This window comes from Stegostoma tigrinum, chromosome 9 (genome assembly GCF_030684315.1).
Source record: "Stegostoma tigrinum isolate sSteTig4 chromosome 9, sSteTig4.hap1, whole genome shotgun sequence".
In the NCBI taxonomy this organism is placed as follows: Eukaryota; Metazoa; Chordata; class Chondrichthyes; order Orectolobiformes; family Stegostomatidae; genus Stegostoma; species Stegostoma tigrinum.
In genome coordinates this window covers 14,521,730-14,546,142 of record NC_081362.1, presented here as the reverse complement: position 1 = coordinate 14,546,142, position 24,413 = coordinate 14,521,730, and the positions used below count along the sequence as shown (strand labels likewise).

Below are 24,413 nucleotides of genomic sequence, written 5' to 3'. Positions count from 1 at the left end.
TCTCACAAGTGTAAGGACAATTCATATTTTCCTAAACCTTGAACCCTGACACAGCTATTGACTGTATCTTCTCTGCTCCTGCTGAACATAACTGCACAGCGAGGGAAAGAGCATCCATACACCAGCAACAAGAACGGGATAAAGAATGAGTTAGAGATGACCAATTAAGCCTTTTATACCAACAGTCATGGTAACACAGTGGTTATGTTACTGTACTCACAGTTCAAGAGGTATTGATAGAATACCCCAAGTTTAAAACCCTTAAAGTCTTTGAGATCAAATGTGAAGTACAGACAAACAATGGGTAGGTATGGATTGGCTGTAGAAAGTATCTTTGGAAGTTCTGATCACAGCTATGAATAATGTAACGGGAAATTTTAGTATCGCACGAGAATTACTGAAAAATAAACACTGGGTACAAAAACTCATTTAATAAGCACTTCGAAGACAGTTCTAGCTTTTGAAATATTGTACAAAAAATTAGAAAATATTTTGGAAAAAAAGTGGAAAAAATTAACAGCAATTGAGTGGAGAAAGTTTCTGCAAAGATTGTCCATACATCATGATTCAGTCTCATTTTCATCTGTATCTTTGTCAGGATTATCTTCTGGTTCTTTCTCATCGCGCAGCTGTTTCTTCCAAAGCTTGGCCATTGCAAGCAGTTTGAGGTTTGGTTGATTGGCAGCATCTTCTGGGAAGATGTAATCGTAATACTCTTCCCAACCAGCATCTGTCTGCAAGTTAAGAAAATTATTGGAAAATATTATTTGGTAAAATCTCATCAAGTCTAATATCGTCACATTCAGGATTCTAAAATAATCAATCCATGTTATTTTTACATTTCCTTGAAAAGAGGCAAGTTTCCCAAGCACTAAGTTTCCATAAAACCCAGGATAGGTTAATATCAGTTGCAGAATAAAAAAAAGCCAATATTTGAGGGACATTTATTGGAGGAAAAGAATAATATTGCATGATTTTTTCAGTCTTGCAGTTCTCTACAATACTTGAGCAGGTTTAGACAATTATATAGTTGGCCATTAGTTTAGCAGCAATGAGATCCCCACTTTGTCACTAACAGAAGCAACTTTATTTATGCTTTGCCTTACCCCATCTTCTGCCTGCAGTTTTCTCCTCTTCTTGACACGTCCTGGCATGAGTTTTCGCACTCTTTCTTGTGAAGATTCTGTGCCAAATTCTGCTTCAAAGTCCCTCCAGGACTCCAAGAATATGAGTCGCTCTTCTTTTTCTTCACAGTTCCGTAAAGATCTGTTGGCATCCTCATAAATTTGTCGGCATCTGGATATTCGTTCTGGCACATCCACAGAAAGTTCAAATTGAACATAACTGATCCATACCTACAGAAAACAGAAACATTCATTGTAATTTCAGAAGATTTACAGGACAAAAACACAAGGGCACGGGTAAAAAGTTCCTTCCATTTTCCTCCAATACCACAGTGGCGCATGCTACAAAAACAAATGTGATAAAGGTGCCTCTGTCGACAGTAACATAGCAAAAAATGATAAAGTAGTTTCTTAACAATCAGGTTCAGATAGCATCAAAGTATATACCAGTGGTTTAACAGAAAAATTAGATTACAACTCATTCACTTGTCATCAGGAACTGCAATATTTTCTGGTTTTGATCTGGCATTGATGACACCCCCAACTATTGCTCTGCCCCTAACATTTTTATACAATCAATTTGATTCTTTGATTGATTTTAATAGCCATCATTTCAGATTATTAGGAAATTAACTAATATTAACGCACATGAACATTTTGAACAAAGTAATACTTTATTTCTTACTTATTAAAGCAAGTTATCATTCTGAACCTAGAGGTGGTGCAATCCATGTTCACCAGTTCAATTCCTGGGATGAGTAGGTTGTCCAATCAGATGAGGTTGAGTACAAAGGATCCATATCTCAAGAATTAGAGCTCATCTCATTGAATCCTAAGATGCTATTTTACTAAAACCTGAAGTAGAAGCTTGAAGTAGACAGTACAGTTTCAGAATAGGGGTGGCCATTTTAGACTGTGTTGAGGTGAACTTTCTTCACTCAAAGAGTCTTCAGCCACAGAGGGCTATGGATGCTCAGTCATTCAGCACACTCAAGACTAAGACTCTTGAAATCTAAGCTTGATATTAGTGGATTTGGGAATCAGTGAAAAATTGGAACTGAAGTCTAAAATCAGCCACAATGTTCATGAACATTGGAGCAGACTCTAGGAGCTGTATGGCCTACTTCATCTCCAATGCCAATGATTTTATAACGTGTCACAATTTTAGGTAAGTTTAATGGTCTTAACTATAAAGTAGCATACCTTAACGTGCTGAGTACGTTGAAGTAGGCGCCTGTACAGGTTTCTTGTTCTTTCATATTCTTCCTGCTCAATTTCAAAGTCTATATAAGACTTCCAAAGAACCTGAAAAGTAATTTATTTAACAAAATTACCTAACTTAGATTTTTAAGAAAACATTTGAAGCTGGTAACATTCAAGACCTTTGGACCTTCAAAATTGTAGACTGTTAATGTGTCTTGTATTCTTTGAGTCTAAAAAGAAAAAGGGGTTGAATTGATCCAAGGCCAACTCTAAATTGTCCAGTCTTGGAAAGAGATGTACAGATCTTTTTCATATTGTACTCCGAATTGTACTTGACTTTGGTTTATGAAGGCCGTTACTGACAATCAAAACAATGAGGTACAATATGAGATTCAGATATCAGAACTTATTTCTGTATTTTGCACCATTTTTTCAAAGTACAGACAAGACTTCTGTCCATGCCCCGCTTCCAAAAATGAAACCTTGTCACTAATTTCAGATCAGTGAAATGTATAACTCTTTAGCAGTAATAATCTGAAGTAATGCACATGACATAACATAGGGGCTTTAATAAAGATTCTCGAGATTTTACAAAATCAGTGTCTAAATGATGTATTCACTACCTTACAGGAAAATATTTAAACACCACAACCCTGTCTTTTAGGGAAAAAAAAATTCCTTCAGTAACTCGGTCACAAAGCTTTTTTCCTAATCATGTATGATTGAGCTAAAAAGGACATTTTACAAATTTTTACCGTAACATTCTTAGCTCCTATTTTAACAAAACTGTTAGTTTTTGAAAAAGAAATACAAAAGCAAAAACAAACTAAAATGCTCAAAATACTAGGGAATTATTTATTTTTTAAAATAGAAGTGCCCTTTAATATTATAATTAATACAAATTTGCAATATTTGAAACCTTTGTTATTGGATTATTATTTGGTATTTGAGCAGTTAATATATGCCATGGGTTAAATGCACAATTTAAAAGGACAATGTTAGAAATCGCATACAAAAATAAATTTTAATTTTATTTTCTATTAGTTTTGTGGCAGGTTCATACAGAACCAATGAAGTCACTAAATCGCAGCTTTTCTAAATCTAACATTCCTCCTCATTCCATTGAATCTTACAGGAGGCTGGGTTGAAGGAAGAAAAGTCATACGAAATATGAAAAGGAGTGAGTGCTAGAGAATAGAAACTTAAGCATACAGGATAATAGCTGGTTCTATTTATGTTGAGATTTACAGTTACTATGACAGTGAAGCAAAGGCAGAGTGAACAGACAATTTTAGAATAGACAAAAGACAGTAAGCATATTCAGTTTTAAAAGTAACCAATTTCTAAGCAATGAATGAGTGCAATTGAAAACCATGGTTTTACATTGTCTATGAATGTTTATTACTTTGACAAAGTACATAATGTAAATTCTCCTCTTCCATGAAGGATTAGTTAAGAATAACACAGCTATAACCATAGGTTGAAAAGTTAATCACTATTTATTGCAAGCGGTGAGAAATCATCTAATTCTTAAATTCATGTTGTCTTTGAATACCTACTTGGTGTTGCAAGTAATGGCCTTGTTACAAAATGTGCTGCACAATGCATGTGCAATTGTGAAAATTACTAATGACGTTGAAGAACTGACCAAATCTCTTACCTCTGGCATATCTAGTCTAGGTTGGCCAATTGCCAGTTCATAGATGGCACGAGCACGTTCAACATCACCCAGAATGGTCTCCAATTCAGCAAACTTAATCCAAGTAGTGCAGTTCTCTGGTGAAAACTCCAGGTATTTTTCATAGAGCTTCCTACACCGATCAAACTCACGAAGCTGGAGCTCTAGTTCAATGTACCCTTTGAACAGCTTGTTCTTTGGACATTTTCCTATGCCAGTACCCTGAACATGTGCAGAAAGAAACATTCTAACAAATTATTATGAATTAATATACAGTTTTTCCTGATCCTGAATAAGAAATCTGCTTTAGTTAACAGGTTAGTTGCAACAATAAAAGCAGGCAGCATAATATGGCATGGCATGGTGGGGTAGAATAGGCAATTTAATAACATCCTTTAGAAATTTTTAAAAAAAATTGACTGGAAATAGAAAAATAAACAACTCTATAAACTCTGAGCAACTAAAACACAAAAATACTGTAAATAGATTGAGTAACGACTAAAATGAGAAAATGACAAGGCTTCTAACGGTGAATTACACATAAAATGTTTGTTTCTTTTAGATGCTGAAAACTGTTACTTGTTTCAACATGGATGTCGTCCAACTAAACTAACAGTTGAATTAGTGAATTCTGATGTCAGCACTTTTCCAGTCACATGTCAACAATTCTGGAATTCAAATTTTTTATGCCTCGGATCTGATGTTAAGAATTTATATTTAAGTGTACTTTCCTATCTTAAGAACCTATTTTTAATTCCAACATTCTAATACAGAGGGGGTATAACATTATGTTTGGTATTGCTAGAATCTTGTACTTTGCTTCCCCAATGATTCAGCAGCATAGTCCATTAAGAGGCCAAGTCCTGCAGGGCAATATCTCAAATTCAATTATCATCTGTACTAAATTAAACTTATTGCAGTCTGGGTGATAATGATGCTGCTGCACTTAGCCTCAGTGTCGCCACAATGGGAATGGAAAAATCAGCCAGTTTCCCTTCCTCTGCTGGATATCCACTTAACGCCTGTTATAAATCCATGTTATGTGCGTAGATATTAGCTGAAGATAGAGTCAGTTGCAGGCTCATCACCTCCTCTGGTGAACACCCCATTGATACTAATTTCATATAAGGACATCTGGCACCTCAAAAAGTAATGAAGACAACAATGGATTAAGTAGATGAAAATAAATAATCCATTTGCAAAGAAAGTCAAATCAATTGCCTTGGCAACTGTTTTTTTCTGTTATTTTTTGCACTCATTTGCTAAAACGTGTACTGTGATAACCAATGTTTCAGAAAAGGAGCATGATGCTGCAATGAAGTCATAAGGAAATTTATGACTGTCTAAATTAACTGGCATATCCATAAGCTAATAAAGATACATTTTTGTAAAGTTAAAAAAAAACAATGAAGGTGTTTATCACTTACTAAAGCCCTCCTGGCGAGAGACAGGTTCTTCTGTCGAACTTCAAATTGTGCATATAGCAGCCACAATTTAGCAAATGTGAACTGAAAGTATAAGACATTAAGATCAGAGGTGAAAGTGATTTCATGAAACAATATTTTAAATTATTTAAATTAAATTAGAATAATTTAATGGAGTAAGTAATAATATACTGGAGTGAGGGAGACACAATCATTTTGGATCTGAAGTCCATTGTGCAATGACATTCAAACCTTAATTTGTATGAAACAGAACATTATTAAACAGTTCAAAGTTGTGAACATCTCAAACATATGTAAGCTTCGCCATTATTTTATTTTACGAAAAATTTTTTGTGGAAAGCAGAGGAACCTTTATTTTATCAGTTCCCTCAGAAGGAAGAACCCAAGAAAAGTAAGATCAAAGGTACCAAATACTTGTAGATTTTGTGTAATTTACATAACATTGGACTGTTTTGCCAGTTGCAAATTAGAAAGGAAATTTTATTTAAACCGAAGGCCAAAATACAATCTTAATGGCTTATTTCAGAGTAATTCTGACAGATCACTTACAGTAAATTTTATTGGAGAAAAGAAAACAAGTTTGCATTTATACAAGCATCTTTTAAGACCTCTGTAGTGCACCTTACAGCTATTTTTGAAGAGCACTTGCTGTTGTAGGGAAATTCAGTAATGAATTGTGCAAGGAAGAATCTGATAAGAAAAAATAATTTTTCTTTTACTTTGCTGGTTCAAGAATAAATGATGGCCAGGCCATAGGATGAGCTCCTCTTCTCTTTAAATAGTGCTATGATTTTTTTTGTGCTAACCTTGTAAGTCTCCAGGCTTTGGTTGAGCCTCTGATTTAAAAGATAGCATATCCTACATTCATAACCTCCTTGGTACTACACAGAAGCCACAGCCTGGATTGCGTGGTGGCATCCTGGAGACTGGCCTACTTACACAGACAAGAGAATTACGCAGAGCAAAAGCTAATTAAGTACTTTCTGGACTAAGGATAGTGTAGGATTTTTCTGGGCTAGTATGGTTCCAGAGATAAAATAATGCGAAGAATTATCTTAATTCTGCATGTCTTCTGGATATGTGGAGGAAATCAGCTGAACAGATATTATGCTTCTGTCAAAATCCATTTAAGTCCAATTTAGAAAAGGACACAGAATTACATTAGTTCAGGACTGCAAAGGCACACCTTCTTATGAGGGATGAGATCCAAGCATGCTTGATACACTTGTCTAGTCTTCTCTGGATCCTGTACAGGAAGAGATACTGAAGTTATAGAAAATATTTTCATAACTATCACAAACAAGAATATTTCTCTGCAAATACCAGATCAATTGTGATTTCAAAACTAAAATGAATAGATTTTTATACCAAAGATATCAAGGAATACAGGTAAAGGCAGATATATGGAGTTAGGGTGCAGATCAATCAAGATCTGACACAACGGCAGAGCAAACTTGAGTGGCTAACGAGCCAATTCCTATGCTCTCCATATAGCCTATCCAAAATATATCTGAGAAATTACAAATTAATTTCAGCTCAAAAATCTCTTCAATCTAACCTGCTGGATAAGGGGCATTTCATTGATCTAGGTGAGGAACATGAAACAGGCTTGTAGAAAAGTGGCAGACAGTTACACAGTGAGCAAACTTTTATTTTCTACTGACTTGGAAAACATTGCCAAGATTCTTAACTTCAAACCATGCAAAAGCAATAAAAGGCAAAGAAATCTAATGCCCAGAAAATATTGTGAACTATCATTCTGTGAACTTCAATGTAATGACAAAAATATTGGAAGCCAGGTTTGTGAGCCTTTTTTTACAACGTGTATAAGCATTTAGAATTTTGGTCTGAAGTAGTAGTTCAGTTATTGCAATATTCACAACAACACTATAATTTTTGCTACTGCAGCTCATCAAAACAGATCACATTTTTGCTTTAGAAATAGGTGAAGAACAGTAAATAAAAAAAAAATCAGAGTTTCAATTATATCAAGAAACACTTGCCAGATAAATTGCTGGATAAGCAGATTGTCTGCCCATTTTCATCTTCAGAACCTATGCACCCATGGAAAACGTAGCTGCAAAGTACCCCCACATAATATAATTTGTCCACATATTCAAGTCAAATCAATACCTTTGCCTCCAATTCTTCAAACAAAGCATAGTTGATCCATAAGTAAATATATCTCCTCCAGTGCCTCTTTTCCTGAATGGGTGGTACATTGGCTATTGCACGCTCATACACTTCATGTACAGTATCAAGATCTCCATCACTTTCAACTAGTCGAAGGTAGTCGAACCAGGCATCATAATTATGCGGATTTGCCTTTCAGAAATATACAGGATCTTAACTTATTCAAAATATATTAATATGGTGGATTATTTTAAAATTTTAAAGAGCATATTTTTCTCACACTCAAGCCTCACAAACAGCATTGTAATGAATGCATTAATTTTCAGTTATAATTTGGATGTCACCTGGGGTTTTTTTTTCTACTTCCCTCCCAATAAAAAGATCACCTTTTAGAATAGAAAATGTTTATAACCAGGGCAGCATGTGTCCCCTTCCAGAATGTGATCACTTGATCACAGTTGCTGTGGTATAGACAGCCAGTAAGTGTGATCACAAGTCTATTCATAGCAGTAGGCATTCGTCAGATGTTAAAATGTGACAGTGACAGTCGTGAAAAAATTATTCACTACATCATTTGGGTAGCATAGCTAAGAAAAGGAATAATCTGTTATTATGCAAAGATTCTTTGTATTAAAACACTGGCTTCTGCAGTGAAGCTCATCAAACCAAGGTTACCTCCTTTGCTGTACACTACACGTTCAATTTTGAGTCATCTACAAATTTACTAACCATACCTCCTATGTTCACTTCCAAATCATTTATGAAAATGACAAAAAGTAGTGGATCCAGCACCAATCGTTGTGGCACACCTGCAGTCACAGGCCTCCACTCTGAAAAGCAACCTTCCACCACCATTATTTTCTACCTTCGAGATAGTTCTGTATCCAAATGTCTAGTACTTCCTGTATTCTGTGTGATCTAACTTTGCTAAACAGTCTATTACGCGGAACTTTGTTAAATTTCTTACTGAGTCCATATAGATCACGTCTATTGCTCTGCTCTCATCAGTCCTCTTTGTTACTTCTTCAAAAAACTCAATCAAATTAATGAGTCATGATTTCCCATGCACAAAGCCATTTCAACGATCCCTAATCAGACCTTGCCTTTCCAAATACATGTAAATCCTGTCCCTCAGGATACCCTCCAACAACTTGCCCACCACCAATGTCAGGCTCATTGGTCTTTGGTCCCTGGTTTTCCTTACCACCCTTCGTAATAGTAGCACCATGTTAGCCAACCTCCAGGCTCCTGGCATCTCACCTTTGGCTATAGGCGATACAAATAATCAGCAAGGGGCCTAGTAATCACTTCCCTAGTTTCCAACAGAATTCTAGGGTACACCTCATCAGGTCCCAGAGATTTATCCGCCTTTTTGCATTTCAAGAGATCCGGCACCACTACTTCTGTAATATAGACATTTTTGAAGATGTCGCGATTTATTTCCCCATGTTCTCTATCTTCCATATCCTTCTCCACAGTTAACACTGATGCAAAATACTCATTTAGTATCTCCCCCATTTCCTATGACTCCACATATAGGTGGCCTTGCTGATCTTGTTGCTATCACATGTTGCCATTTTGCCCTTCTGATTTCCCTCATAAGTATACTCCTACTGCCTTTATACTCTCCTAGGGATTCACTCGACCTCTGTTATGTACACTTGACATAAGCTTCCTTCTTATTCTTGACCAAAATCTTTCTCACAGACCAAAGAAAAGGGAGTAACATGCAGGTTTGTTGCTTACTTTTATAGTTTAATAGAAAACAAAGTAAAGATTAGGGGGCAATCCCCGGAATATAGTTGGAAACTAAGAAGCGGTGTTGTTCTTCCAGCTTCTGTTTTGGGCATGTTACAGTGCTCCAGCAAGGCTCAACGTAAGCTAGAGGAATAACACATCTTCTGCCTAGATACCTTATAGCCTTTGGAACACAACATTGAGTTTTACAATTTCAGAAATGTGAACACCTCCTCTAAGTTATGTACCCCATAACCGTTTGGTACAGTTGCTCCCAGCACAGCTAACCCATGTTCAATATCTACTTCTTTAAAATTAAAATGATACCAAATGTCTGAAATGTAGGTAACAGTCATGCGCAAAGCAGTCAAGTTCTCTGATGAAGGGTCTAGGCCCGAAACGTCAGCTTTTGTGCTCCTGAGATGCTGCTGGGCCTGCTGTGTTCATCCAGCCTCACATTTCATTATCTTGGATTCTCCAGCATCTGCAGTTCCCATTATCACTGAAGTTAATATTTCAGGTCTAGACTTAAAACAGCTGAGGTGCCTTGACTCTTCACAGATGCTGCCTGATGTGTTTGTTTAAAATTTTGGAATGGCAAGTTCTTTATTGCAAGACAGATCTAGAAATAAAAAAAATAAATTTTACCTTGACTTCCTCTTCATACTGGAAGCGTCTTTTGCTGACAATAACATCTTCAATGCCTCTCCTGTCCCCAAACCTTTTCTCAAAAACTGTATAGTTTTTGAAGAGCTCTTGAGCTTTCTGTTTGGCAATTCTATCAAGTGCATATTTGTAGATAACTCTCACTCGATCAAACTAGAAACAGAATGAAGTCACGATATTAGGTGGAAATGCTAATAAAACATTTGATTCAAAAACAGCACAAGCAGGAATAGCATTTTTCAGTATAGAGTGCACAGATCTTTCAGGGTACATTAAGAAAATTCAAACAATTAAACTGCATGGATAAATTTATTAAAACAGGATTAAGAAAAAGTTGTTTGAAATCTCGAACATTTAATGGAAATTGACACCACAAAAGGATGAAATACATATATTCTTACAATTTCTATTTTCAATCTCAGTTTTATCCACTTCACTAGTAAGGAATTTATATTTGATTATAAAATTAATCAAAACTAAGCTTTATGTCAACACATCACATTTTCTAGTTCTTGAATAATTTAGAGGCTAAATGTCTTCTGTTAAAGAAAATTAGCAAATTTCTGTCAGAAATCATCTGGAACAATATAAGAAATAGTATGCATTTCAGTAGCAACCATGTAATCAGCTCTGCAATCCCTTTCCAAAATAATATTAACAAATAAACCAATTTCAGTACAGCTTTAAAAGTTTGAAGGATGACAGTAAATAAGGAAGTGCCACACTCTTCCATCAGGACTCAGACTATTCAAGCTTTGGACAGAACATTTTAAAACAATGCCAACACTGTAAATTTTAATATCATAGAAGCACAAGACTATAAGACATAGGAGTAGAATAAGACCATTCAACCCATTCAGTCTCCTCACCCATTTAAGGAGATCATGGCTGATCTGCTAAATCCTTGACTCAAGGGGCAGGGATTTATTTCATAATAGCATCATTTGAGAAATGCTTTCCCTTTCACTGCAGTAATTTAAAAATCATGTAACATTTTTCAGTCTAGCCAAACTCCACTGTAGTTAACAACTGCCTATGCCAATACCTAAATCTGGTCTTGGACAACTACAAATCTCTACCCCAAGCAGTGGCTCCCTTTCTATTGTGCAAATGCAATAGAAAGTCATATGTGCCTCATAATTCCCTTTTGCTAACTGTGGGTGGATGGAAGAATTATGCAATTCTGATGGAGAAAAATGGAATGTGAGAGGAAGGAAACATTCTGATAAGTTTCCTCTCCACTCTCTCCAGTGCAATCAGATCCTTGCTAGAGAGGTTGCAGAGGAGACTTATCAGGATTTGTCTGGGCTGCATAGTTTTAGTAACTGCGAGAGATTGGACAGAGTGAGATTGTTTTCCTTGGAGCAGAGGAGACCCAGTGGGATCACAGTTGAGATGTATAAAATTGTGAGGGGCCACAGATAGGGTAGGTAGTAAGGGACGTTTCCCCCACTGGAGAGTTAATTGGCCAGAAGGCATGGATTTAAGATAAGGTGCAGGAGGCTCAGAGGGGATGTGAGAAAAATTTTTTTTCCACTCAGTGGAGGGAATCATGAGTTCACTGAATGATAGAGGCAGAAACGCTCACAACATTTAAGTAGTATTTAGGTGTATACTTGCAATGCCAAAGCATACAAGCAACGTTCAAGTGCTGGAAAATATGATTAGACTAGTTAGCTGGTTGTTTTTGACTACTGCAGACTTGATAAGCTGAGGTTTTTTTTCCCTGTGCAATAGGTTTCTATGACTCCATGAGATAAAGAATAGCAAAAAAAGGTATAGATGGGTACTGAAAATATAAACTACAGAGATATGGTAAATAGATGAAAGCACAGAGAAATAAGGACAAGCCAGAAGACATAAAGAAAGAGAAACAATATTCAGAAAGAAACAGAAATAAAACAAAAGAAACAATGAATCAGACACAGATAAAGCAAAAAGAGAATGAATATAAATAAAAAGAGACACAGAAACAGTTTTAAAGAGAAGAGATGCATATTTTGTTTAAAACATCTAGGAATAAAGCTTTGAAAATGAACTATTGATTAATATTTACTTTAACCAAACTGAGACTATTTGGACTCTTTTCACTAATGTTTTGAATTCAAAAGTAAAAGTGATTCAACACATTGACCCAATCTTGAAAAAGAAGCAAATAAACCTAAATTGTGGTCTTCTTACTTCTTTCTGCTTTTCTTCAAACTTTGCAAATGCTACAAAAAGTTGTTCATCCATGTGGTCTTCTCCATAAAACTCCACCCCTCTTTCATACACTTTCCGTGCATGTCCAATATAACCATGTTTTTCTTCAAACCGGGCATATTTAATCCAGTTCTTCACATCAGGATGAATTAAAACAAGTGCAGAAGAATTAAGGAGAATAAAACTGCAAAGAAGAACCCTGCCCACGTTTGGCTATAAACCAATCATTTTTAAGTTACTATCCATGGTGAAAATAAAGACCTCCTCATACACCTTGAATAATAATTAGCTGCATTCAAAGGATGCCCCTTGTCACTAGCCTGTATGCTCATTAATTCCTCCATGGAAAAGCCAACCTTAGACACGTTGACAATATCACTGAGAGCAGGCATTTATCATATGCGTGATGAGGAAAAATTTGCATTATACAGTCCAATATTTCTGCACTTAAGAAACTCTGTACATCAGATGGCAATGGAAAAGCATAATACCACTAGACTAGAAATCTAAACCCCAGGCTAATGTTCTGGGGAGATGGACTCAAATCCCACCATGGCAGACAGTTACATTTGAATTCATAAAAGAAAAATAAGTGAATAAAAAGCTAGCCAAAAGGTGATCATGATCATGTAACCTATCTGGTTTACTTATTTCATTTCAGGAAGGAAATCTGCTATAATTACCTGGTCAGGCCTACAGGCAACTACAGACCCACAACAATGTGGTGACTCTTAACTGCCTTCTGAGCAATGAGGATGGGCAAAAAAAAATGCTGGCCTAGTCAGTGATTCTACATCTCATGAACAAATTTTAAAAATTCAAACAAAACCATAGGAGCCCACGTCCCACAACTGAATAAATAGAAAGGGATGTGCAGGCTTGGTGGAATAGCAGGTTTACAGGGATAGGGTGGGGCAAGGTTCTGTGTGGATGCTTTTCGGAGAGTCAGCGAGGATTTGATGGGCCGAATGGCCGGCTTCCGCACTGGAGGGATTCTATGATTCCATGAAAAAGGCCTGAACTGTGGAATTTACCAAAAAGCTTCAGAGTAACTATGGCATAAAAACAACGCTGCCTGCTTTCTGCAAGGAAATAGAACGATTAGCCTGAATACAATATGGCTATCGTGCTTGGGCTGATATGGCCAGTGACATCGACTGCTGTGACAGGTCGGGCTACAGGAAGTGTCCGCACACATATTGATGACATCACTACATTCCATGTGGTGTGATGATGGTATCACAGCACAGCATCACTGTTGACAAGAGGTCAGAGAGGGGACGTGGAAGCTTGGACCCCAGCTGGAATGGACAAATACCAGGTGTAGGGAAGAACCTCACTGGGAGCCAGCCTCCTTCCAGCATGGAAGCATGGTGAATGGGAGGCCACTGGAGGAGTAAGGGAGGGAGTGAAAGCAAGAGAAGCACTGATGGTAGAAAGAAATAAACCGTCATGCAGGCTATTTTATATCCTGCAGCAGCTGCTTCCTGTTACTTGAAAGTGACATCAGCTTTCTTGTGGCATAACACCTTATTCTGAAATACTATCCCTCTCACTTCATTTTTTTACGAGCATGACATTAAGATAACTAAGGTGTCTAAATCCCAGCGTGCTCAAAAATTCTTGGGTAACTAGGGACTCATGCACAGAAGGACCGGCAGCCACTTTGACCTAATGGGCACAGTTTGATTTTGCATTATAATAGACAAGAAAGGAAAACAAGAGGCACGGAGAACAAGGCACCATATGAGAAGACATCAACAAATTTAAATCATTTCCATTGCAACACAATAGCAGCACAGGACTTTCCTTACTCTGTCGGTGTTATGTTGTCCCATTTGGGAACACTAATGAGATTTCTGCAGCATTAATTAGGGAGGAATACCAGAAAAGCAGGAGAAACTCCGCAAAATTTTCCATCAACATCATTCAAAAGTGAACTATATCTGCTAACAATATGAGCCCTAGAAAGTAGTTCTGAACACTTCAACTTTAACATGATAACGGCTTTTGACACTGGTGTTGGGTGTAACCCATATTGGCAACATGGAGAATTTGTGGGCATATTTTTTTGCCCCAAGACAGAACAATACATCTGTGACATTTCAGTTGAAGTTGTAAATGAAAAATTTAAACAGGTAAAAGTTCAGTTGGTCATAAAATGTCACAGATTTCTAGGCAAGTGGTCTACTAGACATAAACCCCACACCTAACGGAGGTCACAGACCAACTGCTACTGCTGTGAAGTATCAGTATCCCTTTCACATCCCATATATAAAATGACACGATTTTAGGAAAGAGCAATAGGCAAATGTAAAGTTTTGAAAAATATTGAACAAGCCATTTTAAAAATAGCATGTACGTTGTAACAGAAAATGCAGTAATAAATACTGCTGCATTTGAACTTGTTACCGCCAGTTTGAAAAATTCTGGCCTGGCCTAATATGCTCTACATCAAGTTTCAGTGCAAGTGCCTGTTAGGAAGAGGCACTGAACTAGTAATTTTTGGTGCAATTCCTGAATAACTGGGATCTAAAAAATTCACAGAAGTTTGTTTCTCCATATTAGTGCTTTTGTCTCACTATTTATTTAGTTCTTTGTTTGCTCAAGAGAATGCTACAAAGCAACTGAAATAATCTGAATTATAATAATTTGCAATCACAATTGTAATCAGATATCATCAGATTTTTATCCAAATTTAACTACACTGCTTTTGAGCTAGAACAATGTCAGTGATGCTTATAAGTAAGTCTCTGCCTTCCTTATCATGAGATATCCATGCAAGCAACATTCCAAAATGACTAATGTTATGTGACATTCCACAAGGATATACTTTTCATAAACCAGCCTGGCTCTTTCAATTTCTTTGTATCGGAGTTCAAAGTTGATATAGGAGTGCCATGCTTGTTCATCAGGCTGCCATTCCATCCACCTCTCAAATACTTGTCGTGCTCCTGCAACATTTCCTAACATCTCCTCCATGTATGTGTATTTATACCTAGCAAAAGTAAATACAATATAACATGCGCATATTAACACAAGCATACCATTAGATCCACTGGAAACATTAATTAAATATAGCAATGGGCTTTAAGTCATATCCATCATGGCAAAAGCACTGCAGAACACTGAATCTAATTCCAAATCAAGTCACAATGCAAGTCAGATTCTCCCTGCCTTGACAGAGTATCATCAACAATCCAGGTTCATGTATAGATCAAACTATAGAAAACTTCATCTGCATCTTGGTTGTAGCTGAGTTTAGGGCTTAGGCGGGCAATGATGCTTACTCCTCAAATGATAGAAAACATAAGAGATTGAAATCTCATTCTATGAAATGGATCTTACTTGGATTAAACAGGTATTTTTCGACTTTACCAAAAAATAGGCTCTCCCTCTGAGAAGGCTGTGACATGAAGTGACTGTAATTAATTTAGTCCAAATATAACATTGTTCTTAAAAGCAAAACAAATACTTCTTCACCTTAAATATTTTCTTATACAGTAAATTATCAGGACCAATACAGTGGGTCTAAAATATATATTGGAAATGTAATTTAAATTAAAATGCAAATATTGAAAATGTACAACAAGAAAGTGAAATATAAAAAGGGCTTAAATCAATAGAAGAGAAAATTCTTGTTCTTGCTATCAACATTCAAGTTGGATTTTATGCGGATGTACTAAGAACAAACTACCAAGAAGTTGATTACAAAATCAACTACTCAAAACCAGAAACGTTTAGGAGGACATCATTACAATAATGCTTTAATGAAAATACATGGTTTGGTCAACAAAACATTTAAGGTGACAGGATTTCTGACTGATGTTAATTCCACACAAAACTTCACAGCATACTATATGTAACTGAAATGCAAAGACAGTTACCAGTAGTCAACTTACCAAAACTGGTTGACCCTGGGCAGGATGGTTATTGCTCGATCCCAGATATTTCGAGCATGGTTTATCTGTCGATTTTTCATCTCCATTTCTGCGTATTTTAACCACAGGGTTACATTTCTGTGATCAACATCTAATGCTCTCTCATAAATTGAACGAGATCTGCAGCAACAAGTGTAAATGTGTAAAAATAAAAGAAACATTCATTTATTTCTTGATAAAAAGATTCCGCCATATCAATTAAATTTTCTTGAAATAATTACCTTTGTATTTCTTTTAGGCTCTCCTCCCATTGTGCGTATTTGATCCAGTTGCTAATAACAGTTCGATTTTTCCGTATGTTGTCTTCAAATGTCTATAATAACGTGGAGCCAATAAAAAAGTATACAACATATATATACAGCAGACAACAATCTTGATTTATTACACCACTTTGAAAAGGAAAGAAAAATTGCAACTGTTACAAAGCACTTACTTTTCTTTTTCTTAATTTGTAATCATTCAATTCCTCCTCATCAGTGATTTTTTGTGTTGGAGGTGGCGGAAGGAGTTCAAGTTCCCTCTCTTTTGCTTCTCTCAGGAGCTGTTCAGCAGTGATTTGCAATTCGGCAGGTGCTTTATTTTTCACCTATAAACAAAAACCAACTGAGTCAGTAATGGGTCATTTAAGCAATAGATAAATCTGATGATGCATGCAAAGATTAAGTAAAATTTTCTGGGAGTGACTGTGTTTTAAAAAACTTTATGTTAAAATCCATCAAGGAGCTTTATGATCTGTTTTGGGGTCTCCAATACAAAGTACACCTTTGAGCACATTGAAGTAGTACTGGCGTACTGGCCACATTTAAAAACTGAGTGAATGTCAAGCAAACTATCCATTGAAAACTAAACATAAGTATAATTTGGAAAATACAGAATATAATCTGTTTTGCAACATGGTACAGAATGGTATGAAGATGAGGAAACATTCTAAATATATGAATGTACTGATTTTGTGTTTATGTTGTACTTTTCCTGTATATTTCCTTCGTGTTTTTGAGAAGAGAAAGTAGGAATGGTAAAAGACTTATTTGAGTACAGAAAACATTGAAACATACTCTATCGATACCAAGACCTAATTTTCAGAATAGACATATGGCGGACAGACAATATCTCTTGCATTCTTTGTAAGCAATTTTCATAGTATTATTAATCATTATTGTTTCCCTGTTCCTGTTTAGTTTAGAACAGATTTATGCCATTCTGCAGGAATTCCTGTCTAAACCTCACTACGTAACTTTCTCCTCCATCAAAAACACCCTTAAAACATACCTTTGACCAAGCTTCTAGCCACTTGTCTTCCCGACATCCTGTTCATCTAATACCAGTCTTCTATCAATTCAATTTAATCAACATGACATTACGAAATAGCTGAAGGCATTGGAAACTTGAAAGGCCTTAACAACGTCCCAGCAACAGTTATGAAGACTCGTGCTCCAGTACTAGCTGCACCCGATATCAAGCTGTTCCACTACAGCTTCAACACTGGCGTCTACTCAGAAATGTGGAAAATTGCCCATATATGTCTTGTACACAAAAAGCAGGACAAATTCAAACTGGAGGGGATTCAGAACACATTAGCCAGGATGTTGCCAGGTATGGAAGGTTTGAGTTATAAAGAAAGGTTGCATTGGCTGGGACTTTTTCCACTGGAGCATAGGATGTGAAGAGGCAATCTTACAGAAGTTTATAAAATAACAAGGGATCTAGTTAGGATTAATGGCAGTTGTCTTTTCCCCAGGATTGGGAATTTCAAGACTAGGGGACATATTTTTAACATGAGAATAGACAATATAAAAAAACACGAGGGACCAATTTTTTACACAGGGGATAGTTCACATGTGGAATGAATTTTCTGAGGAAGTGGTGGATGTGGGTACAATTACCATATTTAAAAGTACGTGAGTAGGAAAGGTGGAGGGATATGGACCAGGAGCAGGCAGGTGGGACTAGTTTAGTTTGGGATTATGTTCGGCGCAGACTGGTTGTACTGAAGGATTTGTGTCCATGCTGTATGACTGTATGGGCTATTAATGCCATCATTCCTTTGAATCATAAGATGTTGGAAGATTTATTCAACAATACTATCAAGTGGTAACCAATCAGCAATAATCCATTTACTTATGCTCAGATTGGATTCTGACAGGGCCATTTAGCTCCTGATCTCATTGTACATTTAGTCTAAACATAAGCAAATGAATCAAAATCTCTCTGATGAAGGGTCCAGGCCAGAAACGTCAGCTTTTGTGCTCCTGAGATGCTACTTGGCCTGCTGTGTTCATCCAGCCTCACATTTTATTATCTTGGAATTCTCCAGCATCTGCAGTTCCCATTATCTCTGAATCAAAATCAAGACAAGAAACGTGACTGACTTCCCCTAACATCAGGGCAGTGTTTCATTGAATATGGCAACAAGGATGCCTGGCAAAATTGGATGTCAATGGGAATCAGGAAGCAATCTCTCAACTGGTTGGAGACATAAACACAGAAGAAGGTGGTTGTAGCAGGTGGAGGTCAATCCTCTTAGTTATACCTCATTGCTGCACGCGTACCTTAGGGAACTAGCATTGGTCCAAACATCTTGAATTGATTCGACAATTCTATACCTTAGAAAAGCAGATATGTCCACTAATGAATGCCTAATGCTCAGTACCATCAGTGACTCCACCGACACTGAAGCAGTCCATGTCCGTATGCAACAATGCACATGCATGTATGTGGTAGTACTCCCATGATGCACCTAGAGATGCTCAATATGTTGAGGCACTATATAAATGCAAGAGGCCATTGTACGGTATCAATAATCAAAGCAATCAATGTTGGGTTGCAATTTTAAACCAACTTAGGTGCACATTCTTAAGTGGTTATGTGAAGGTTGCACAATCAGGCCACGCTTCAAGCACTGCCAAGATTCAGATTACTATGATAGGCTGTAACAGTAGCGCATTCAACTACAAAAATATTGCTCTATAGTGTGAAAGGAGATGCTGTGGCAAGGACCTAAAGCAGTTAGAGAAGACACTTAACAGAACAGACACAGCAAACAATGTTTTACATGCAGAACGCAACAGGTAGTAAGTTGATAGATGCAAATCAAAGGTTTAGATGTCAGAAATATCCTTTAGCGCATACGGAACATAGGACATAGAACAGTACAGGGCCTTCGGCCCACGATGTTGTGCTGAAGTTTTATCCTAAACTTAAAGTCTATTTAACGTCCACCACTTCCTTATAATATCATCCATATGACTAACAGCTGCTTTGGTAAACGATTTATATTTCTATGGCACCATTACATCATAAAATCGCATAAGTCATTTCACAGCAGATTAAAGCAAACTGTGACATTAAGCCATGTAAGAAGTTTAGACCAGATGACCAGAAATTTGGTCAAGCAGCATCATAAAGGAGGACTGAGAAATGGAGCGGTTTAGTGAGAACTTACAGCTTTGGGAATGAAGACAGGCCATTAATAGTGCAGCACTTGAAATCACAGATTCTAAACAGGTGAAAATTACAGGAACACAGACATCTTGGAGGATTCTAGAGTACAGAATCATACAATACAGAGGAGGCCCTTCAGTCCACTGTGTCTGTACTGCCAAAAAATACATTATTTCCTACACTAGTTTCAATTTCCTGCACTAAGCTGAGAACCTTGAACATTATGACACTTCAAGTGCTAATCCAAGTACTTTTTAAAGATTATGAGGTTTCTCACCTCAACTACCGTCTCAGGCAATACATTTCAGATACCCACCACCCTGTGGCTGAAAACATTTTTCCTCAAAACCCCTCTAAATCTCCTGCCCTTCAAATGAAAATTATGTTCCCTCGTTACTGACCATACAACTGAGGAAAGAGCTGCTTTCTATTTATCCTGTCCATGCCCTTCATAATCTTATACACCTTGAACAAGTCTTCCTCGACTTTCTCAGCTCCAAAGAAAACAACCCTAGCTTATCCAGCCTCTGCATAGCTGAAAGTTGTAGGAACAGCTAATACTGTTCTGGAGAAGTAAAGCTTAGGATTTCAAAGCAAAAATGAAAACTTTAAAAACAGACCAGAAATTGGTGTAGGTCAATGAGCAACAGGGTGTGAACAAGGACAATGGGCAGCAGAGTCTTGAATGACCTCAAGCTCGTGAAGGATAGAAAATAAAGTGGTGATCAGGAGTGTACTGGAAGAGTCGAGAAGTGGTAAAGACTTAGATGAGGGTATCAGCAACAACCACATCTTGCCAGATAGAATTGAGCCATATTATGGGTTGGAAATAGGTAGCCTTAATATTGGTATAGATATATAGTTGGAGGACATGCTTGAGATCAAATATGACACTAACATTAAGAAAGGGAATTGGTTTCTAGATTTTTTTCCAAGATCAGGAATCTGAAGTCACTTAAAAACAAACAAATACGTGTGGTACCAATAATGCTGGAAAAAAAAGTGTTCAAATGGATTGAAGGATCTGTATTCAAAACTATGGCCTGGACTTTGTCATCACTGATGAAATAACAATGCTTGCTGCTGACCCTGAAGAAAACTGTGCACAAGGTTTTGCTATCTTTGTATTGCAGTCTTCTCTTCTTTAAACAGGAATTTAAAATCTGGCACTGAGACAAGGGGATATCTTGGTATGTAGCAGTTGTGGCTACTTGCAGGTAAGCAGCCAGTCACATTCAATTACAGAAAACCAGGTAATTGAAGACACTTATTATCCTTAAACTTAAATGCTCAGATAGTGAAATAAGTTATAAATAAAACCGAGAAAACTCCAGATGCTGTAAATCAGATGACCCTTCCTAAGAACTGATGGTAGTTGGAAAAATTTCAGTTTATAGGCAGAAGATGGGGGGTGGGGGGGGAAGAGAGTAAAGAGTAAACAATAGGTGAGGATAGAGCCAAAAGAGAGAGAAGAACAGTTGAACAAAGGAGTGGTTAATGAACTGGCTAGGAGGGTGAACTGTTCTCTCTCTCTGGGCTGTTAATGGAGACTATTAGTGGCTAACAATAGGTAATATATAATGGCAGACTACGTGATAAGGCTTGGTATGTGGGATTGGGGGCTACTGTCGTTGACAGGGCCCTCAACCGCGTCCGATCCATCTCCCACACTTCTGCACTCACCCACTCTTGCCTTGCAGAACAGCAGTAGGGTTCCCCTTGTTTTTAAATGTACCATCCAGAAGATAATTAGTTGACATTTCCGCCACCTCCAGCAAGATGCCACCGCCAGACATGTATTTCCTGCCCTTGGCCGCTTACCACAGGGATTGTTCTCTCTGGGATACCCTGGTCCACTCTTCTTCACTCCCATCATACCCTCATAACCCTATGGCACCTTCCTCTGCAACCGAAGGTATAACACCTGCCCATTCGCCTCCTCTTTCGTCAGTATTCAGGGGCCCAAACATATCTTCCAGGTGAAGCAGCACATTGCCTGCACCTCTCATAATCTAGTCTACAGCATTTGCCGCTAACGTGGTCTCCTCTACATTGGTGAAACGAAGCATAGACTGGGTGACTACTTCACAGAATACATACAGTCTGCTCGCAAAAAAGACCCTGAGTTTCCAGTTGCTTGCCATCACCTTGTTCCTGGTTTATGGACTTCAGCAAGGCATTTGATAAGGTTCCCCAGGCTCATTCATAAAGTCAGGAGGTATGGGATACAGGGTGATTTGGCTGTCTGGATTCAGAATTGGTTGGCTGACAGGAGGCAGAGAGTGGTTGTAGATGGTAAGTATTCTGCCTGGAGGTCAGTGCTGAGTGGTGTCCCGCAGGATTCTGTTCTTGGGCTTCTGCTCTTTGTAGTTTTTATAAATGACTTGGATGAGGAGGTTGAGGGGTGGGTTAGTATGTTTGCTGATGACACAAAGGTTGGAGGTGCCATTGATAGTATCGAGGGCTATTGCAGGCTTCAGCAAGACATTGACAGAATGCAGAGCTGGGCTGAGAAATGGCAGATGGAGTTCAACCTGGATAAATGCGAAGTGATGCATTTTGGAAGGTCGAACTTAAATGCTGAACATAGGATTAAAGGCAGGATTCTCGGCAGTGTGGAGGAACAGCAGGATCTTGGTGTTCAAGTGCATAGCTCCCTCAAAGTTGCCACCCAGGTGGATAAGGTTGTTAAGAAAGCATATGGTGATTTGGCTTTCATTAACAGGGGGATTGAGTTTAAGAGCCGCGAGGTTATGCTGCAGGTCTACAAAACCCTAGTGAGACCACACTTGGAATACTGTGTCCAGTTCTGGTCGCCCTATTTTAGGAAAGATGTGGAGGCTTTGGAGAGGGTGCAAAGGAGGTTTACCAGGATGCTGCCTGGACTAGAGGGCTTTTCTTACGAGGAGAGGTTGACTGAGCTCAGACTTTTCTCTCTGGAGAGAAGGAGGAAGAGAGGTGACCTGATCAAGGTGTACAAGGTAATGAGAGGCATGGATAGAGTCGATAGCCAGAGACTTTTCCCAAGGGCAGGATTGACTGCCACAAGGGGTCATAGTTTTGAGGTGTTAGGCGGAAGGTATAGAGGAGACGTCAGAGGGAGGTTCTTCACTCAGAGAGTTGTGAGCGCATGGAATAGTTTACCAGTGGTAGTCGTGGAAGCAGAGTCATTAGTGACATTTAAGCAACTGCTGGACATGCACATGGCCAGCAGTGAATTGAGGGGAACGTAGGTTAGGTTATTTTATTTTTGGATTAGGATTATTCCACGGCATAACATCGTGGACCGAAGGGCCTGTACTGTGCTGTACTTTTCTATGTTCTAACATCTGTCTCAGGTTTGCGGCAGTGTTCTAATGAAGCTCAGAGCAAACCGGAAGAACAACAGCTCATTTTCCACTTGGGGACCCTGCAGCCCTCCGGACTCAATATTGAGTTCAATTATTTTAGGGCCTAAACTCTCCTATGTCCTAGCCCCCAAACCCACACACAATGGCTAACAGTAGGTAGTGTGTATTGGCATACTAACAGTCTCCATTAACATCTGTTCACCCTCCTAGCCTGATCGTTACCCACTCCTTTGTCTGCCCAACTGTTCTCTCTCCCTGGGTGGTAACCCACATAACATTTATTCCTTAACCACCCCTCCCTCCACCTTATCTTCTGCATAGAAAACATTGGTTCCCAGCCTGCATGTTCTGAGGAAGAGTCACTGGACTTGAAACGTTAGCGGGGTAGCACAGTGGCTAGGACTGCTGCCTCACAGAGCCAGGGACCTGGGTTCGATTCCAGCCTCGGGTGACTGTCTGTGCGAAGTCTGCATATTCTCCCAGTATCTGCATGGGTTTCCTCCCACAGTCCAAAGATGTGCAGGCTAGGTGGATTGGCCATGCTAAATTGCCTGCAGTGTTCAGGGATGTGTACATTAGGTGGGTTATAAGGGGATGGGTGGGATGCTCTGTCAACAGACGAGGACTTGTTGGGTCTGTTTCCACACTGTAGGGATTCTATGATTCTTAACTCCGAGTTCTCTTCACAGAAGCTGCCAGACCCGCTGAGCTTTTCCAGCAATTTCTGTTTGTGAAAATTACGATTGGATGATTACAGAAGTTCAAAATATAAACAAACGTATACAATGGGTAATTTATTTTGGAGACATTTGAAGTGCCCCAAAACATTCAAGTAACTTTTCTGGACTAGTAGGCGCATTAAGCAGAAACTTTAAGGCTAGTTGATCGTTTAAACTTGCATATGGTGTGTCTTTGGTTCCAACTGTAACAAGGTTTAACTCACTGTAACCTCACTTACTATACTTTAAAATGGTCTTGATATCCCCTTAAGGCGGTACGGAAATGTAAGCCCTTCCTCTAAAAGGAAACAAACGGGGGGGCGGGGGTTGTCATGAGTTGAAAATTGCATGTAAATGTGTTCGGAGGAGTACAGGAACCGCTCAGTCCTTGCGCCAGACTTTAAACATCCTGACTTTAACCGCAAGGACATACAGATTGATTGCTGCTGTTGTCGGTCGAGAATAAACGTCGGTGTTGGTCAATTCCTGCAAAGCCTGACAGGGCCCGACACAGTCCTAGCAAAGTGCTGGTTACCTTGGCCACTTTGGGGATTCGCTGTTTTCCAGCCGCGGTTGAAGCCATTTTCGGGTCGTAATTTCAGCCCCCCCCCTTAATCGTTCTTTTGCTAATTCGGGATCAAAAAAATAAAACAAGACCCTGCCGCCGTCACTACCACTCCGGTAACATCCCGAGAAACATCCGGGTACCCCGCGACGTAACCTCCGACCCGGCAGCGCACCACGTGCTAGCAACGGCAGTTGCCATGGCACCGG

The 24,413-nt window shown here is 38.4% G+C and overlaps 1 protein-coding gene across 2 annotated transcripts; it reads right to left on the bottom strand.

Moving 5' to 3' along the window:
• Window positions 1-412: 412 nt before the first annotated feature.
• On the bottom strand, window positions 413-24,344 carry crnkl1 (crooked neck pre-mRNA splicing factor 1). 2 transcript variants are annotated; one of them, XM_048536474.2, is made up of 14 exons: window positions 24,175-24,344; window positions 16,563-16,715; window positions 16,351-16,442; window positions 16,091-16,249; window positions 15,020-15,186; window positions 12,168-12,346; window positions 9,969-10,139; window positions 7,584-7,775; window positions 6,637-6,696; window positions 5,433-5,513; window positions 3,988-4,227; window positions 2,328-2,429; window positions 1,107-1,355; window positions 413-734 (listed from the first exon to the last, which is right to left on the bottom strand). In XM_048536474.2, the coding sequence occupies exons 1-14, from the start codon at window positions 24,220-24,222 to the stop codon at window positions 561-563; spliced, it is 2,067 nt and encodes a 688-aa protein (XP_048392431.1). In that variant the 5' UTR covers window positions 24,223-24,344; the 3' UTR covers window positions 413-560. The 2 variants fall into 2 exon arrangements, with proteins under 2 accessions (XP_048392431.1, XP_059504337.1); XM_059648354.1 differs by lacking the exon at window positions 7,584-7,775.
• Between the last annotated feature and the right edge of the window lie 69 nt (window positions 24,345-24,413).